Here is a 17,650-nt window from a genome sequence, read left to right on the forward strand (position 1 = left end):
TTTTGAGCGGCACGGAGGTACACATCTCCCGTATTGAAGGCATCCAACGCCTCTTGGGAGAAACAAGCGTCACGAAGAATTGTCCGGCGGCGCCTGTGGTTCATGGCACTCTCCACCTCGAAATTGGTGGCAGACAGCCCATCCGCATCCTCTATCGGAGGAGCGGCCGGTTCACGCCTCGTGTTCACCTCCGCTTCCGGACCCGGACTTGGAGCCTGGCTGGTGGAGGCACGATTGGCAACCTCTCCGGATATAGTCCGGCGAGCGCTCTTTTTCCTGAAGAGAGCGCTAGCGTTAGTATGCCTTGAGGGAATAAAACCTGGGAATAAAATGGCACGCCATACCGTTGCACCGGCGTCTCAATACGAATCGCACTTCTTTTCAGCCTGCCGGGCCTTGATGCCCCTTGTTGGCTAGCCGTCGCAGGCTCGGCCCTCCGCCTCAAGGACTTCCCCTGCAAAAACACCATTGGTATACGGTGATCAAAAATAAGCATGGGTGGATCATCTTAAAAGTACTGGGACTTCGGTCTCGGTTACTTGTGAGGCTGGAAGTAGTCCGGGATAGTCAGCCGTAATGGCCACTAAGGTGTTGTCCTTGCTCAATTGATGAAACACCCCATCGATCAGCTCCACACATAAATCTGGGTCCTCTTGGGAGTCCAGAACGAGGGACCGTTCCGGGTCCTCAGGTTGTGGAGGAGGGCTGTTTATCTCCTTTATAGCCTGGCGTAGCTCCTGCGTTGAAATTGCTAGACTAAATACTTAACTGTGGGAATATGAAATGGATGGGCGAGTGAAAGTATTCGCTTACCCAGCTTGGAGGATTGTACATAGAAAATCTGCCCCGTGGGTTGACGCGGAGGAATTCCTCCTCTTCTCCCTTGTACAAAGCGGACAAGATCTTTATTAGAGCGGCAGCTGATTCCGGCCCCTTACGGCCGCACCGGGTGGTGTTGTCCTCCCCGTTGAAATCCCACATGGGGTGGCCTCTATACTGAAGCGGCTGCACCCCCCGCATAATGCATGTGGCCATGACCTCGATCATGGTCAGTCCGGAATGAGCTAACAACCTTATCCGGCTCATCAGGTAAAGGACGTCCCTGTCATTTTTCTTCTGAGGGCTGTGTGGACGCCATCTTAGGCGCTTGTTCAAAGGAGCATTATCATACTCAGGGAGGCCGATCCGTACAGGGTTCGGTAGGGGGACGTCTTCTATATAAAACCATTCTGAAGGCCAGTCTTTAGACGCCTTCTTTGGGGTTCCGTATAGATATCCGGTCTCAGCGATGCGCCATAGTTCGGCTCCGCCCACTTGATATATCAACCCCTCCTGAGAACGGGGCACAAGGCAGAACAACTTCTTCCACAACGTGAAATGAACCTCGATACCCAAAAACAGCTCGCATAGGGCTACAAAGCCCGCAATATGCAATATGGAGGCAGGCGTAAGGCTGTGCAACTGGAGGCCGTAGAACTCCAGGAGCCCCCGGAGAAACGGATGAATTGGAAGTCCGAGCCCTCTTATCAAATAAGGGACAAGGCATACCCGCTCTCCTTTGGAGGGATTGGGGATGCTCTCCGCCTGCTCTCCACCATTATAGGTGGCGAGCCCGGCTCGAACCGGGACCATGTAGGCCAGGGGGAGTAACCCCTTGGCTTGGAGTGCCACTAGCTTGCTGTGCGGGACGGAGCACCTCTCCCAACCTCCAGGTGAGGGGGCGAGAGGAGGAGCTGCGTCGACTGGCCATGATGGAATGGATCTCTGTCGAATGCGCTCTGATGAATGCTCACGGAGGGAAGATGGTGTGATTTGGATCTAAATCCCCGTCTCTTCTATAGGCGGCTCATTTGCGCAGCTAGGGGGGGTAAATGAAAAAAACACCCTGGCTTTTCGCATTCGTTTGACACATGGAAGATGGCCATTATTGGGCATAGAAGCCAAGGAGCGCAACATACACCAGAAGCCGGACACTATTCGATAGGTATATGGAATTTGGAGAAGAACCCGCCTTGCAATGTCGAAGACAAATTTGCGCGCCGGATTCGTCGTCATTGAAGCCTAGTTCGGGGGCTACTGAGGGAGTCTTGGATTAGGGGGTGTCCGGATAGCCGGACTATAACCTTTGGCCGGACTCCTGGACTATGAGGATACAAGATTGAAGACTTCGTCCCGTGTCCGGATGGGACTTTCCTTGGCGTGGAAGGAAAGCTTGGCGATACGGATATGTAGATCTCCTCCCATTGTAACCGACTTTGTGTAAACCCCTCTCCGGTGTCTATATAAACCGGAGGGTTTTAGTCCGTAGGACGAACAACAATCATACCATAGGCTAGCTTCTAGGGCTTAGCCTCTCTGATCTCGTGGTAGATCTACTCTTGTACTACCCATATCATCAATATTAATCAAGCAGGAGTAGGGTTTTACCTCCATCGAGAGGGCCCGAACCTGGGTAAAAACATCGTGTCCCTTGTCTCCTGTTACGATCCGCCTAGACGCATAGTTCGGGACCCCCTACCCGAGATCCGCCGGTTTTGACACCGACAGGAGGCATGTTGTTGGTTTCAAGATTCGAGAAGTTGTATATGTCTAATTTCTACTCTTACTAGCAAGATGCCCGTGCGTTGCATGGAACATCAAAATCTCGTGGGACAAAAGGATGAACGAGGGAAGGCCTTATCTACAAATGTGGTGAAGAGTGTGGGTAAATTGCCATATTTTCCTTCCTATCCGTCAGATATAAATCGGACGACCTACATTGCAGGATGGCAGGCCCACCATCATCACCAACTCTATTTTTTATCCCTACTCTTATAAAAAGCATTGTCGGTGATGATCGTGTGCCTGCCATCCTGCAATATAGGCCGTCCGATCTATATCTGACGGATAGGAAGGAAACTATGGCAATTTTGCAAAAAGATACCTACACCCCTCTCCATATTTGCAAATAAGGTCTTCCCTCGTTCATCCTTTTTCCCCACAAGATAAACTACTCATACAAATGCATCTTGATGTTCCGTGCAACACATGGCATCTTGCTAGTTGTTGCAAAAAGCACATGTGTGTGTGAGAGAGAGGGAGAGTGGAGGAGGACGGAGTGCATGTGTGACAAAGACACAAGTAGTGTGTGTGCGATAGGTATTAGCTTAAAATGAGGCGATAGTGTGTGTGTGTGCACGATCGAGAGGGCGTGTCTCAAGAAGGGAAGAAAAAGCTACATAGATACAAGGAGCGAGAGAGAGACATGTATGCGATGGTGGAAGCATGAGTGTGCGGGTGTATAAACCTATCTAGAGGCTAGCTAGTCGATAAATGCTTGTGAGAGAAATACGAGTCGGGGTGCGAAAGCGAGAGTTTTGTGTGTGTGAGAGAGAGAGATGGTAGTCGGGAAGGGGGTGGAAGCAGGAGTTGTGTGTGTGTCTGTGAGAGAGAGAGAGAGAGAGAGAGGAGACGGTAGTCGGGGTTGTCTGATTGGTATCAGTCTGGGATGGAGACGAAAAGGAGACCGCAACAAATGTTGTGTCTACAGGAGAGAGAGAGAGAGAGAGAGAGAGAGTAATTTTAGTGGTATGAGTCATATGTAGAGACATATAGGGTGTGTGAGAGAATCCCATAGAGAGATAGACAAAGTGAAAGACGAGTGGAGACTGTGTGTGGGGCGGTGAAAAACAAAGCTTAGGTACCGAGTGATACCAGAGAACAGTAGAGACGTGAGAGATAATGAAAACCGTGTAATGTATAATGATGGGGAGAGTGTGACACTTCTCAAGGGAGACGTCGAGAGACCATGTTTGCGAGGATAGGAGAAACATGAAGTGAGCGTGCGGGTGAACTAGAGAAAAGAGAGTGATGGCTACCTGAAGGAGCATGCATGCGAGAGAGATGGGCGTGAAAGGAGTGAACAAAAAAGGGATTCAAATATTTGAATTCGAGATGATGATACATGTAATCCATACTCGAACCAAAATTGATCTATCAAACATGCATACTCATATGAATTCACGCACATCTATGTTATTTAATATGTAGATATTACTGATCCATACATTTTAGTAGAACATAATTTGGTTAATTTTTTTCAAATTCAACCTTAAGATTTCAAGATCGTTGTATTTGTAAATCATATTATACATATAAAGGAGCAGAATTCTTTGTTGTGCTTTTGAAAGTATATATATGTAAAAAAAATGATGTATATAGAATGTAATTCCAATTGAAAATGGATCCTGCCCGAAAAAAATAGTAGAATACAAACGGGATTCGAATTGAGTTGGCACGGTAAACGTGCATTGTGCAAAAATTTGAACGAAGCGGGGAAAGTCGCAGTAACCGCCCGAAACCAAAATCTGCGAGAGGGAAATCACTACTACCTATCCCTGCCGCGCAAAGCCTATCTGCTGGATTTCTATAGGTTTCGATAGGGGTAGGTTTGTAATTTCACCCAAACGTGACGTAACCGTCTCTCACCCGGATTCATACACGGTGGGCACCAAAACATAGTGTGCCCTCGGCCGAAATCGACTCCCTCCCTGATTCATTTTCATACACGGTGGGCGCCAAAAACAAACTCTCGTCGGCAAATATTCTGTGTATGCGAGATTACCGTCCTATCCCCAACCGACTAATGTTGCTGTGATGTAGTAGAAATTTGAAACGGGGGCTAAGTTTGTAAATTTCCTCGCATTTGAGACAAGCGCGCCCTGACTACATGGTTCCCCCCCTTCCTCTCTACCTCCCTTTTCCCCATTCGTACTCCGTGGGCGCCAAAACACCCTCTCCACCCCACCCTCCTCCGCCCGCCGCCGTCCGCCACCCCATCCACCGCCGTCCTCCTCCACCATGCCGGAGCTGATACCCCGATGCTGCTGTCCATTACAAGAGATCGACCTCTCTCATCCACGCCTTCGGACCGGGATCCTTGCATCCCATCCTCTCGCTTCATCCCCGCCGTCGTCCACCTTACCGGCGCCGCTCCTACGACCGTCTCATCCACCGCGCTCTGCCGCCACCCTCTACCCTCCTAGATCTGCTTCCACGCCGCCGACAGCCATCGCTACCGCAGCACCGTCAAATTCTCACCAGATGCGTACACGGCACCACACCAGAGGCGGTACTCTTTCGTATCTGCTCAACTTATTTATCGCAGCAAGAAAATAGATCGCCACTGCTTTACTCTGATTTCTTGTCTTGGTTGCGAAGTTGCCTTTGTCCGGTTTGCACCTTCAGATCCGCCATGGCACGCTCAACACTATACTCCCAATGGTTATGGTTTTCCCCTTTTATATTCCACACTAGTTAAATCACAGTAGACTAAATTTCAAAATTGGGTCAGTCAATTTTTCAGAGCTCGCCGGAGTTTGCCGGTGCGATCCAAGGGGCTCGGGTGGTTGTGGGGCCTCGACGAACGAAGAAAACTCGACGCGGGTGGGGGGTGGGGGTGGCGGAGGAACACAGGCGGTGGGGGCCGGTGGTCCGGCCGGCGGCCCGTGCGGTGTTCTGTATGGGAAGAATCACAGACGAGGAAGAAGAAGGGTTAGGAGACGTAGGATCTTCATCCAACCGCCTGAAATGGTCGAGAGACAGCTGGGAGTTGCATTCTTAATGTGCTATGGTTCATCATGTGTGGGCACTGCAACACCAACATTTTATTATCCAAAATCTGCTTGCTCTTCTTTACCATGTTCGATAGAGCTGTGACACAAAACGTAGGACCAACTCCAGCAGACTGTACCCATGCTTCACTAGCCACACCAGTAGCCCCACCACACAGGACCTGCACTCCAGCAAAAGGTATACCGATTTCATTTGCCATAGCACCAGCTGTACCACAAAAAAATCTCACTCCAGCAAAAAGTACAGCAAGTCCACCGGCCGAAGACCTATCCCAACTGCAGAGATGGCCAATTCCTGTAGATTGGAACCCCATTCCATTTATTCCCAGTTTAAAAGACAATGCTTTCAATGTTGTTAGGGACTACGTGCATATATTCCCATCATGGGAAGATTATTGTGAAGACAAACACCATTTTCACATCTTCTTGTCCAACTTACGTGTAAGTGCTATTATTCATGGTTATTATTTTCCTGTTTTCTGCTGATTGAACACATCAATGATTTACATTACATTATTGTAACTAGGCGAGGGTCAATCTGGATAGACATGACGAGAAAAGCTTGCTTGTGCTTTTCAAGGAAGCATTGCAGCAGTATCGGTGTTACCTGAGGAAATCACACTTTGGTGGCAAATCTATAAACGAATTTCCGATGAAGTCTCTTGTGCTAAATTTAGAAGACATTGAATGGAAAAACATTATTATGCACTGGTCTCGTTCCCAGGATGAGGTACTGTCTATGAAATCACATGACAATTTGAACTTCTACTTTTCCGCATGTGCCTTACGGATCTTGTTTGCAGGAAATCTGCTCGAAGAAGAATTCCGGTTTGAAAAGAACGACAGGATATCGCAAATATGCTGCCCGCTGCTTTGCTCTTGTTAGTACCTGTTGTCCTGGATCACTGTACTTGCATACATACCTGGTTCATTATGTGACAGCAGTATGCATGATAGCTTGCTTATCAATCGTTCGCTCCAAATTCTTTAGTATCCAATGCCAATGTTTTTTTAGCTCTGCATTGTTCTTATAAGTACATGTTGTCCTTTATCAGTGTACTTATAATGATAGGTAGTTGTTCATGTATCATCACTCTGCAGCTTATTTTCCTTTGCCCTCCATTTTCTACACATCAGATCTATATTTACTCTTACCATAAGGTTGGTATTGAAGAAGTTTAGCTGTGCATTGCCCTTGGCTGTACCTTTTGCCTGTATCGCTGCACTTACATTTATAGCTACTTGGTTATGTAGCATCACTCTTCATCTTATCTTAAATATTCTCCATTTTTTTGTATATTATCACATCTATATTTACTCTTAACAAAATGTAGAATAAAGGCAATGCTTATGAAGAAGATTCTGTGGTAAACTTCTTGAATTGCCCCCCCCCCCCATCAACATGGACAAGGCCTTTATAGAGCCTGTCTTCACCAATAATGTAAGTTTGTCGATCTCAAGCCTTCAAACTTTGTTGTATATATTTGGTTAGGCATGACTGCAACAGTTGTTTATTTTTGGTGTTTGCATCAAATTGCATGTTTAAAGTTTATTATGTACTCCCTCCGTTCCAAAATAGATGACCCAATTTTGTACTGAAGTTAGTATAAAGTTGGGTCATCTATTTTAGAACGGAGGGAGTAGTTCATAAACAAAAGTTTGTCCTATCTCAATTTAAGTTTTCAGTTGTACAACCAAGTTCCTTATTCATACCATGTAAATTAAAGTATACAGAGCAAGTGATCTTCTTTTGCACTGCATGTATGCTTTTGTTCTTCATCCATAATCCAATGGTGTGGTGAACCTACCCACTACAGCACAATGTCATATTCTGCAATGTCTTAACTATGAACAATGTCATATCATTCTACTACTCCCTCCCTCCCTCATATCAATGTCTTAACTATGCGGTATCTAGATGTATTTTAGTTCTAGACACATCCATTTTGATGACAAGTAATTCCGGACAGAGGGAGTAGTATTTAAACCGTCTCTTTATTTGCCAATCTGAAATGGGATAAATTGACAGCACAGTAACCATTGATACTTATGAGTTCTTGATCTGTAATCCAGTGGTGTCGTGAAGCTGCCAACTCCTTCACAATGTCATTTCCAACCATGTCTTGACCTGAACAATACCATATTGTGTTAATGCAATTTTAAATTGTGTCACTTTATTCGTCAGTAAGAAATGTGATGAATTGTCAGCACTCATACTTTTATGTGCAAAACCTTTCATTTGTCTGCTTGTTTATCTTTCAGAGTGAGGAAGATTTAAGTGTTGAACAAGCGCAGTCTCATCATCTTGCTCAGCTGCTTGCGCTGCAGCTCCCCAGTAGGGCTAACCTTTCTTGAACTCTATTGAAGTGCTGTCGGTTTTGTATATTATTTTGCCGGCTGTTTATTTGCACTGGTGGCGATCTTTGATGCCCAGTGTATGTAATCTGCTGTCTGCTTGTGCTTTATTATCATAGTGGCGAACTTTGATGCCCAGTGGATGTAATATGTTGTAATTTCTTTATTGTATAGTCTAGGTTTTTTCTTATTCACGATGCTGCAGTTATTTTACTGTCTTTGCAGTAACCGGCCAAACCGTAAAATTATGGTACATAATCGGGCCGTCATGCAATCACGATGTAGGTTGGGCCTAAAACATGCCGAACAGCTAACGGGCCGGCAGCAGCCCGAAATGAACCCCGGCCCATGATTGTGCGAATCAAATCACGGGCTTTTAACAGGCCAAAATTGTCTCGGTCCTTGTTTGGCCCAATCAGATATCGGCTGCGAGCAGGCCGGATGCAAACCGGGCCGTAGTTAGGCCCAACTATATGACGGGCATTTAACAGGCCAAAATTAATATAGGGACAAAATGTTAAACGGGTCCTTAAGAGGCAAAAACTAATGTCAGGCCGAATTACTAAGTGGGCCTCTAGCAAGTGGGCCCAAAAGCATAGTGTCCAGTTAACGGGCCGAATCTGATATGGGCCATAATTGAACCCATAGCCTCTTAAAGGGCCGTACCTGATCTGGGTTGTAATTTGGCCCAAAACGTGGTATGCTTTTAACGGATCTCATATGGGCCACTATTAGGCCCGGAACATGGCAGGCCATTAATGGACCGGATCAAATCTGGGCTGGCATTTGGCCCAAAACATGGCAGCCAGTTAATGGGCCGGTCTACTAGGGCCCTCAAATTCTTGTGGGCCTATAGCTGGGCCGGTCCATTAATGTCGGCGAAATCTGGTGGGCCTTTAGCCGGGCCGGCCCATTATGATCCGCAAGAATCTTGTGGGCCTTTACCTGGGCCGGCCCATTAATGTCGGCGAAATCTCGTGGGCCTTTAGCCGGGCCGGCCCATTATGATCCGCAAGAATCTTGTGGGCCTTTCCCTGGGCCGACCCATTATGGCAAACAAAAATCTTGTGGACCTTTACCTGGGCCGGCCCATTATGGCCCGCGAAATCTTGTGGGTCGTTAGCTGGGCCAGCCCATTATGGCCCGCAAAATCTCGTGGGCCTTTAGCTGGGCCGGCCCATTATGGTCCGCAAAATATTGTAGGCCTTTAGTTGGGCCGGCCCATTTAAACTTGATGGGCCGGTCCACGTGTCAACATATCATAGACGCGTCTCTCCCATTGGATGAGTGACACCTGTGCCGGCGCGGACCTGACACGTGTCTCCTCCAGCCAATGATGATTTTACACGTGGAAAATCCCTATTGGTCGGGGCTGTTAACGGGTTATCGGATCCAAAACCCTACCCGATAGCTTAATGGCGTTCCGTTGCGATGGATGCCACGTGTCGGTCACCCTTGACGAAAGCACTTCTATGACGCGCGATTTATCGTCATGGAAGTGGACACTTCCGTGATGATAATTTTGGTAATGTCATGGAACACTTCTACGACAGCACAGGTATGACTATCTTGACTCTATCATAAATTTGTCATGGATGTACACGCATGACAAAAAACGCGACCTACTGTGACAAACACATATCATCACGGAAGTGTAATTTTTTGTAGTGTGAAGGAGGTACGCTGGTTCGAGTACCTTCGACCTTTGTGGGAAATAATCCGGGTAACCTGTCATTCGAGACTGCAACTTGCTCCTTGTATACCTCTCAAGAAAAATCCGAGCTGATAGGCATCTTATTCATTCATGATTTTGATCATGTCCTGACATCATACCTTCCTATTAGTTCAACTATATCATTCAGGTCCATCCAATTCAACACATATCTTACTCTTTGAACAACCTCCTCACAACTACAACTTGTCTTAAATACCATGACTTTCTCACCATTGTCAACAATGCATACATTCTGACTCAGAAATGCTGCCTTGTACAAATAATGAACATTAACGAGACTCATCATCCAAAAAAGAGTGGCAAAGATGAATGCATCAACGACAAGTCTACCGCATTATATCCAAATCTCATGACATCAAATGTATTAAATAGATCATGCATTACTTATTACTCCATCCATTCCTAAATATATGACGCTCTGGCAGTTTAATAATGTCGTATATTTAGGAATAGAGGTAGTACATACCCAAACCTTAGTTCTTGGTACAAAACACAAGTATAGTGCCTACTACACATCATTAAGCTCATACCACAACCATACAACCCATCAAATTTACAATGGATTTGAGAGAAAACTCAAAAACTAGGGTTGGTCCAAAAGCGCACAATGCCATCAAATAAGATTATTGCAACCAACCAAATCGTAGGGGATAGGAGAGGTTACCCCGAAGGATGTAAATGACTTTGATTCACCAAACAAATGGCACTAATTTAAGAGGTGCTTGGATGAGAGAGAGAGAGAGATGATCCGGATACAAATATTATGTTGTTTATCTGAAAAATGGTTCAGAGAGAGAGAATTTTTTTTGACGATAAAAGGCAGACACTCTGTCAAATTTCATATAGATAGGGGAAAATAAAAATTGTACAAAAAATATTTACAAGACCAAAATGGCCCTAGAAATGACATGTCATTTGCCATAGCTAATCCCAACTAGAAAAGGTCCTCCCTTATGAGGTAAGCAACATGTAATACCTGTAAAGAGGCATTCTGGAAAAGTCTCTGATTCCTCTCCTTCCAAACATGCAACAACACATAAATGAGCACCTTGCCAAAATGCTTCCACCTCGACAAGTCCAAAGCCTCAATATTTCTGTTCAACCAGTCCTCGAGCATGGAAGAAGAATGTAGCAGTTCGGATGGAAGAAGAATAAGGGTTCAATGGACGGGTAGGTGGCCCGTCCGACCCTCCCTACTCACTTACCCCTTCAGGGGTGTACCGCCTAAGGCCCAGGCGGTAGGGTGCTTCGTTACCATCGACGCCCTTAGGCGGCAGGCATTTTGTCATGTTAGGGCATCTCCAATGCCGACCCTCAAACCGCCCACATACGTCCGAACCGCGAGGCCCGGACGTGTTGTGCCATCCAAGCGAGTGTATATCGGTCCACCAAGCGGCCCAAACGTATTTTCTCGCGTAAACCAAAGACAAACTACGGGGCTTTGCTGGCGTCCAGAATGTTGTCGCGTCTGCTCTTAACTGTCCTGGCCCACAAAACCCCCTCCCTAGCACGTGCGGGTTTACCACCAAAAATGATCAGTGCCGCTCCAGAGCGAGTGCTGCATTCATGCCCGGCCATACCGAATGCGACCTCTCACTGGTGCCAGCATTGAAGCGGCGCTCTAGCTGAGAGAGTGCCACCCACACTGCTTCTCAGTGCACACGGTTGTTCCGCGTTCAAACGACACCATGTCCGTTTGTCTCCCAGACTAATGACACGCGCTTGCCGAGGAACCTACTCCGGTGCCACCCATCCGTTTGTTCGCTACCTACGAATTGTCATTCGCCCGCTATATAAACTCCAGCCCCGGCCATAGCCGCAGTCATCTGCCTCCGGTCCCTCTCTCCTCTCCACACCACTCCCCCATGGCTTCCTCACGCTCCAAAGCTCCTTGTGACGAACAGACGCTGGAGCAGAAGAACATGGCAGCCATTGCTGCCAGCAGGCAGCCGTAGGCCACAATGTCCCAATGGAGGACACGGCCGATGATGAGTCGGCGCCACCCTCCTCACCGACGCCATTTTTGCCGGTGCATTGCACCATTACCATCGGCGAGGCCCGTTCCTGTTATATGGACATGGTGCGGGTGGAGCTGTTCCAGGAGGCATGGGTCGATGCGTCCTACAATCTCCGGGTCTTCCAGGAGCACCTAGGAGCAGCTCGTCGCCGGCAGGGCGATCACACCGGATTCGAACGTGGCAGAGTAGCCAACGCTGCTTGATTCCTACCACACCAGTCGTGAGATTCGCTTGACCGTTGGCGGTATCGTCAAAGGCAGGCTGAACTGGAGGCCGCCTAAGTACAACGAGTTCGACGAGGCGGCGGACGAGCTATGGGGAAAGAGCAACAACGAGAAGGACATCGCCAAGGCCGAGGCCCGCCGCTATAACCACAAAGCCGGCACGTCCGCGAGCTCTGTCGGCAGCGAGGAAGAGTAGTGCATGGTAGGTCGCCGCCGCTCGGGCCCCAGGAAGGCCACCGCTCACCCGCTCCGCCCGAAGCAAGCTTGGCGGGCTAATATTCGTCGGCCAATTAGTCGCCCAAGCTGCGATGGCGGAGGTTGCGGAGGCAGAGCTGGAGAGTGCCGAGGCGGAACAGGAGAAGGCGAATGCAAGTGCCAGAGCTTCAGTTCTCAGGGCTCATGGTCGGACATGGGGAAAGGGCGTCGGCGATCATTTTTTTTTTGCAGGAGAAAGAAACTGATATTAACTTGGCAACATTACAGAAAGGTCCACAGATAAAGCAAAATTACAAACATGCCCTCCTACAAGCCGACCACGGCAGCGCGACGAAGCTGGCGGGGACGCGCCGTCGCAGCTGCTACCAACACCTTGGAACTGAAGCAGACCGCCAGCGAACGGGAAGTCTCCATCCACCGGCCTCGAAAGACCTACCTCGAAGGCCGCCGTCGTCAACGTACCAAGCTTCACCATCTTCTTCCTCAAGATCTTGCAACGCCGGATCCGTCGCCTCGAATCCGGCCGGGGGTATCCGCACACGGCGCTCCCAGGAGCTGCGAGTGCGAGGAAGACAACCACTCCACGGCGGAGCTCCGGAGAACGCCGGCGTCGACGATCATTTAGATTAGGTTTAGAATAGAAGTATGTCCGAAGTTATACCTCCAGAGTCGAACGAGCTCAGCTTTTAGTTGAAGTATGTCCGAATGAATTTCGTCTCGTTTATATGAGATCTCTTGTGTATGCATGAATCTCTTCTGAATTTGGATGAAATCCGCCCGGTTTTGCTTGAATTCGTCCGGTTAGTTTATACAGTTGATGAAATGTATGTTGACACCATTGGGTGACCGTCTTCGGCATCACTGTTCGTGGACTGGCCCATGTCCACAAATAGATGCTGGAGCATGGAAATGCCCACGACGACATTGGGACAATGTTGACCGGGGCCTACGGCGAAGGCCTCGGCGGTAGCCCATATACCCAAGCGCCAGATCATGCTCAATTTTCACAGAAGGGCCATTTCATGCTGAACTTTTCCGTCGAGGTTAAAACAGTGATTTTTTTTCCTCAAAAAAAAAAAAAACAGTGATTTTTGCCCGCACTAGTGTGGACGAGGTTGGAGCTGGACCACACGAACACAAAATCAATGGACCGATCAAACTCGCTGGCGCCTGAACCTGCACGCTGGTCAGCAGAGGCTGCGGCCACCCGTACCACCACGGATCTCCCTACGTGGCCGGCCACAGATATTTAGGCGCGGCAGCACGAGATCTTTTCCCGGCCGATCGACGGGTCGATCGTCGCCGCCGTCGCCGTATCTTTATCACGCCTCTCCCTTTTCTACCCCCGCCACATGCGTTCGGTCCGTGGCCGGGATCGCACGGCCGGTCGCCGTCTCCGCCGCGCGCGCGTGTGTGTACTCCTTTCTCTTTTCGATAGAAACTCCGCGGCTGCGCCGTGCCGGGTCGTGCGAACATGGATCGAACATTCTTGGCGGAGAAATATTAAAAAGTTGTGGAACGAGAGGCGGCCAGTGGCGCCAGCCCGCCCGCCCGCGCGCGATCCACGGACGGAGACATGGACGAGAAGATTAGGATGCTGTTAGGGAGGAGCCAGTGCACGTTTTCTCCGGGGAGGAGCAACTTGCAGCAATGGAAAATATCTATCGCAGCGGCAGTTCTCGGGTTGAGCTGTTGGCAACTTGGCAAGCAACTTGTGTAGGTTGAGAAAATATCTTGGATGGTTTTGGTAATTAAATATCTTCTTTGGTTTCAGGTACACACACTGCCCCAGCCATTGGATTAGATGTGTATATAAAATCCGGCCTGCTGAACTTGGTGGCTTCTGGAACAAACCTAGGGTCGGCCAATGGTTTCGCAATGGGTGGCCGTTGTTTGTTGCGCCGTCGGTGTCAGTCTTGAATCCCTTCCTTCCCTGGCCTTGGGCGTGGTTGGCAACTTGGCAAGCTAACCAGAAAGCAGATACTGTCACCGGCTCGGCTGATCTGCTGCATTCTTCCTGAAGTTTCCTGATGTTGTTCATGTACATTTGTATGCAGTGCATGTGTGATGTGTTCCTCGCAGTGCGAAATACTCCCTCCGTCTTGTCTCATAATACAATTTTATACTAAAGTTAAAACACCTTTTATAGAACGGAGGGAGTATAGTTTTTGGTAGTTTCTCGCACTGTGATTACACCAAGTACTATACTAAGGAGAGTTTTTGTGTGAGTATCACGGCTTTCCTCAAAAGAAAGATATTTTGTTTTAGAAAAATGGAAGATATTGCCTTCGGTTTAAGTTCAGCTGTTGGTATGGAAGTTGTAGCAGGTTCAGAAAATATCTTCAAGTTACTGTTTCATGGATTAGATAACGGGTTAACTTTTCACAATAGGTGGTCATTGGTTGTTGCACTGTCGATGTCCTAATGATGTGCAGGCGCACAGTTATAGGTGCGTGGTTTGTCACCGACTTAGCTGATCTAGTGCAATCGTCCTAATGATGTGCAGGCGCACAGTTATATGGCGTACATGTATTCATGTACAATACCAGTTTACGTTTGAAGCCTTGGTTGCTATAACCACCTCTCATCCTTTTTTTGCGCACAAAAAAGAGATTTATTTAATGTATATAAAGTCACAATTGAGAGGCAAAAGTTTCTCAATACATGGCGGTCGTTGGATCGCTCTGTACGACTATAATTTACCAACCGATTGGTCACTCTATACACTTTTCTGGTTCCTACTAAGTTTTTGTGGAACAAACTTCCTAACGTTTATCATAGCATTGATCTCCTGAATAAAATGCCCATAAGCCGAGCGCACGGTGTTATGGCGGTGTACCAAACAGAGACTCTTATGCTTACCCAATCGATCACTAGCACGGTTGATCTAAGGAAACACTAGCTCTAGGTCTGGAAAATAATTTTTTACTGGTGTCTCTGAAAGCTGTATTATTTTAAAACTTGTAAATGAAGCAAGTATTTTTTTTTTCCAAGTGTGCCATGAGTAGTGCATTTTCTTGCCACAAAAGAAAAATATCTTTCTAGAGAATGATAGATATTGGCATATTGCCGTCGGCTGAGGTTCAGCTATTGGCATGCATAAAAGTTGTAGATTTAAAATATCTTTGTGTTACTGTTCTCTAGATTAGATAATTTGCATATATGTATATCTGGCCAGCCACTTGCTGCCTTGTGGCTTAGCCAGTATCATTTTTTGGTGTGTTTTTGTATAAGATCTAATGGTTTCACAATAGGTGGCCTTTTTTTCATGTTGTTTGTTGCCCTGTCAGTGTCGCTCTTGTGGATGGTTGGCAATTTGGCGAGCTAAACATCAGCTACTGTTGTCACCGACTCGCTAATATAGTGGAATCTTTCTAAATTTATTATGTTTTTTAGCAAATCATTTTTTTGAATTATTAGGCAATGTACGTTAGATTGAACAATCCAGGGAAAAATGACAGTTTCTCAAATTAAAATAAAAACTTGCATAAGAGTTTTTTAAGTCGTCATATGTAGCTTCATCTTTCAAATCTCGACATTTCATACAAGTGAGGTACAAGAAACAACATCTTGCCCTGCTCCGGTGAGGGAGGGGCGATAACGACGGTGCGCCTCTTGCTCACTCCAGTATTTGTAGTCGTCACTAAGTGGTTTACATGCCTGAGTGTACTTTTTGTTATTTCAGTTGTTTCTTCTACTGTCATGACAGATGATGAACAGATTGGAAGTTTTTCCCGTAAAAAAAAAGGGAAGGTTAAGACAAGCTCAAATTACCTTGAAGATTTTCAAGAGCTACTTGAATATCGCAACACAAAAGGAAATCACTTAAGTTCGCTGGACACATTGTAGTCTCGAGGCTAGCCGTCGAACCATTGATTCATCATTTACTATTGACAAGGAAGACAGGGAGAACACAAAAGATCGAAAATGGGAGAACTCTGGCTGAAACACACGTGGTACTATCATTGTCGCCACCACTATGATGATCCGCGAGATCGATGTCCTTTGATCCGTAGGACCAAAACACCGTAGTATCTCAGTTGTTGGACGCGTCGGCATGGCCGACCACACCACAATAAGAAAATAATTGTGGGACTTTTTTTGTTTGTGGTTTTATTTATCCACTCCTCAACTCCAAATCGACCATCGAAGGCAAGAAAAACCCATAGCAATAGAAATGTAAGGTTGATTCACTAGTCGACAGCCATGTTTTTCTGTGGCTAGAGTGTTTTTTGGGCGCCCCTATGTCTCGCTTATAGCGAGAAGTAGGGAACCCTCGTGTAAAGAGGAGCGCCAGATGGGCTGGTCCGGCTCGCGGAGGCTAGAACCTCATTTTCTTTTCATGTTTTTGGTTTTCGTTTTTTGCTTCAATTTTTAATTTTTGTTTATACTTCCTAATATTCTAATATTTCAAAAACGTTATTTTAGCATTTAAAAAATGTTAAATGTGTATAAAAAGGTTTTCTCATATTACGAAAAATATGTGTGAAAAAAGTTGATTATGTATTTTTAAAAAGTTAATTAAGTATTTGAAAAAGTGTTCGTCATGTATCAAAAAGATGTTAATCATATATTTATTTATTTTAAAAATGTATATAAAAATATTCCTGATATACCGAAAATTTACAATGTGTATGAAAAAAGTAGTCATTGAATACAAATTTCAGAAAATTTTAATCATTTTTTAAATGTGTCCAAATATGCTCCTGATATATGCAAAAAATGTAGAACATGTTGAAAAACAGTAAATATAAAAACATTAAATTTATAGAATGTTGATAACGTATAAAAAAATGTAAATTGTATACTTAAAAAAATCTATTAAAAATTTCCCTGATATATAAAAAAAATGTACAATGTGTACGAAAAAATTAGTCATCAAGCATAATTTTAAAAATGTTAGTCATATAGTTTATAAATTTTAAAACAGTATAAAAATCTTTTCTTTTTGTATGCGTAAAATATACGAATATGTATGAAAAATGTAGACATGTGTTGAAGAATAAAAGTAAAAAGAAAGAAAGACAAGATATGGGCAATCTCGAATGGGCTATGGCTGAAGCCTAAAGACTACTCAAGATGGGCCATATCCGTCACTGGACTAATTTCTCGATTCCAAAATAGGCTCACGTTGCTCTATATGGCAACTGACTTCCGCAGCGGCCCGGTCTTCGCTCCATCTCGCCGCCCCCACGCTGCCCGTTAGAGATCCGCGGCATCGCCAGCGGCGCCGATGCCCCCGTCGCCGCCGGCGATCTCGCCGGCGCGGCTGCACAAGCTGGTGACAGCGCAGGCGGACCCGCTCCTGGCGCTCGAGCTCGTCAACGTCACCTCCCCGACCACCACGCCTCACCCGGCCACCCTCCACTCACTCCTCCTCCGCCTCTCCCGCCGCCGCGACCACCTCCCCCACGCGCTCGCCCTGCTCCGCCGCCTCCCGTCCCCGCCCTCCCCGCGGCTCCTCCTCCCGCTGCTCCTCTCCGTTCTCCG

The 17,650-nt window shown here is 46.7% G+C and overlaps 1 protein-coding gene across 1 annotated transcript in view; it reads left to right on the forward strand.

Annotated features, from left to right (window-relative positions):
* The first annotated feature begins 17,334 nt into the window (after positions 1-17,334).
* The window catches only part of LOC123112820 (pentatricopeptide repeat-containing protein At4g01400, mitochondrial), a 2,746-nt gene continuing 2,430 nt past the window's right edge, over positions 17,335-17,650 (forward strand). The window contains exon 1 of the mRNA XM_044533921.1: positions 17,335-17,650. Coding sequence (XP_044389856.1) covers positions 17,394-17,650 — 257 coding nt within the window. The 5' untranslated portion in view covers positions 17,335-17,393.

Source organism: Triticum aestivum, chromosome 5B (assembly GCF_018294505.1).
Source record: "Triticum aestivum cultivar Chinese Spring chromosome 5B, IWGSC CS RefSeq v2.1, whole genome shotgun sequence".
Taxonomy (NCBI): domain Eukaryota; kingdom Viridiplantae; phylum Streptophyta; class Magnoliopsida; order Poales; family Poaceae; genus Triticum; species Triticum aestivum.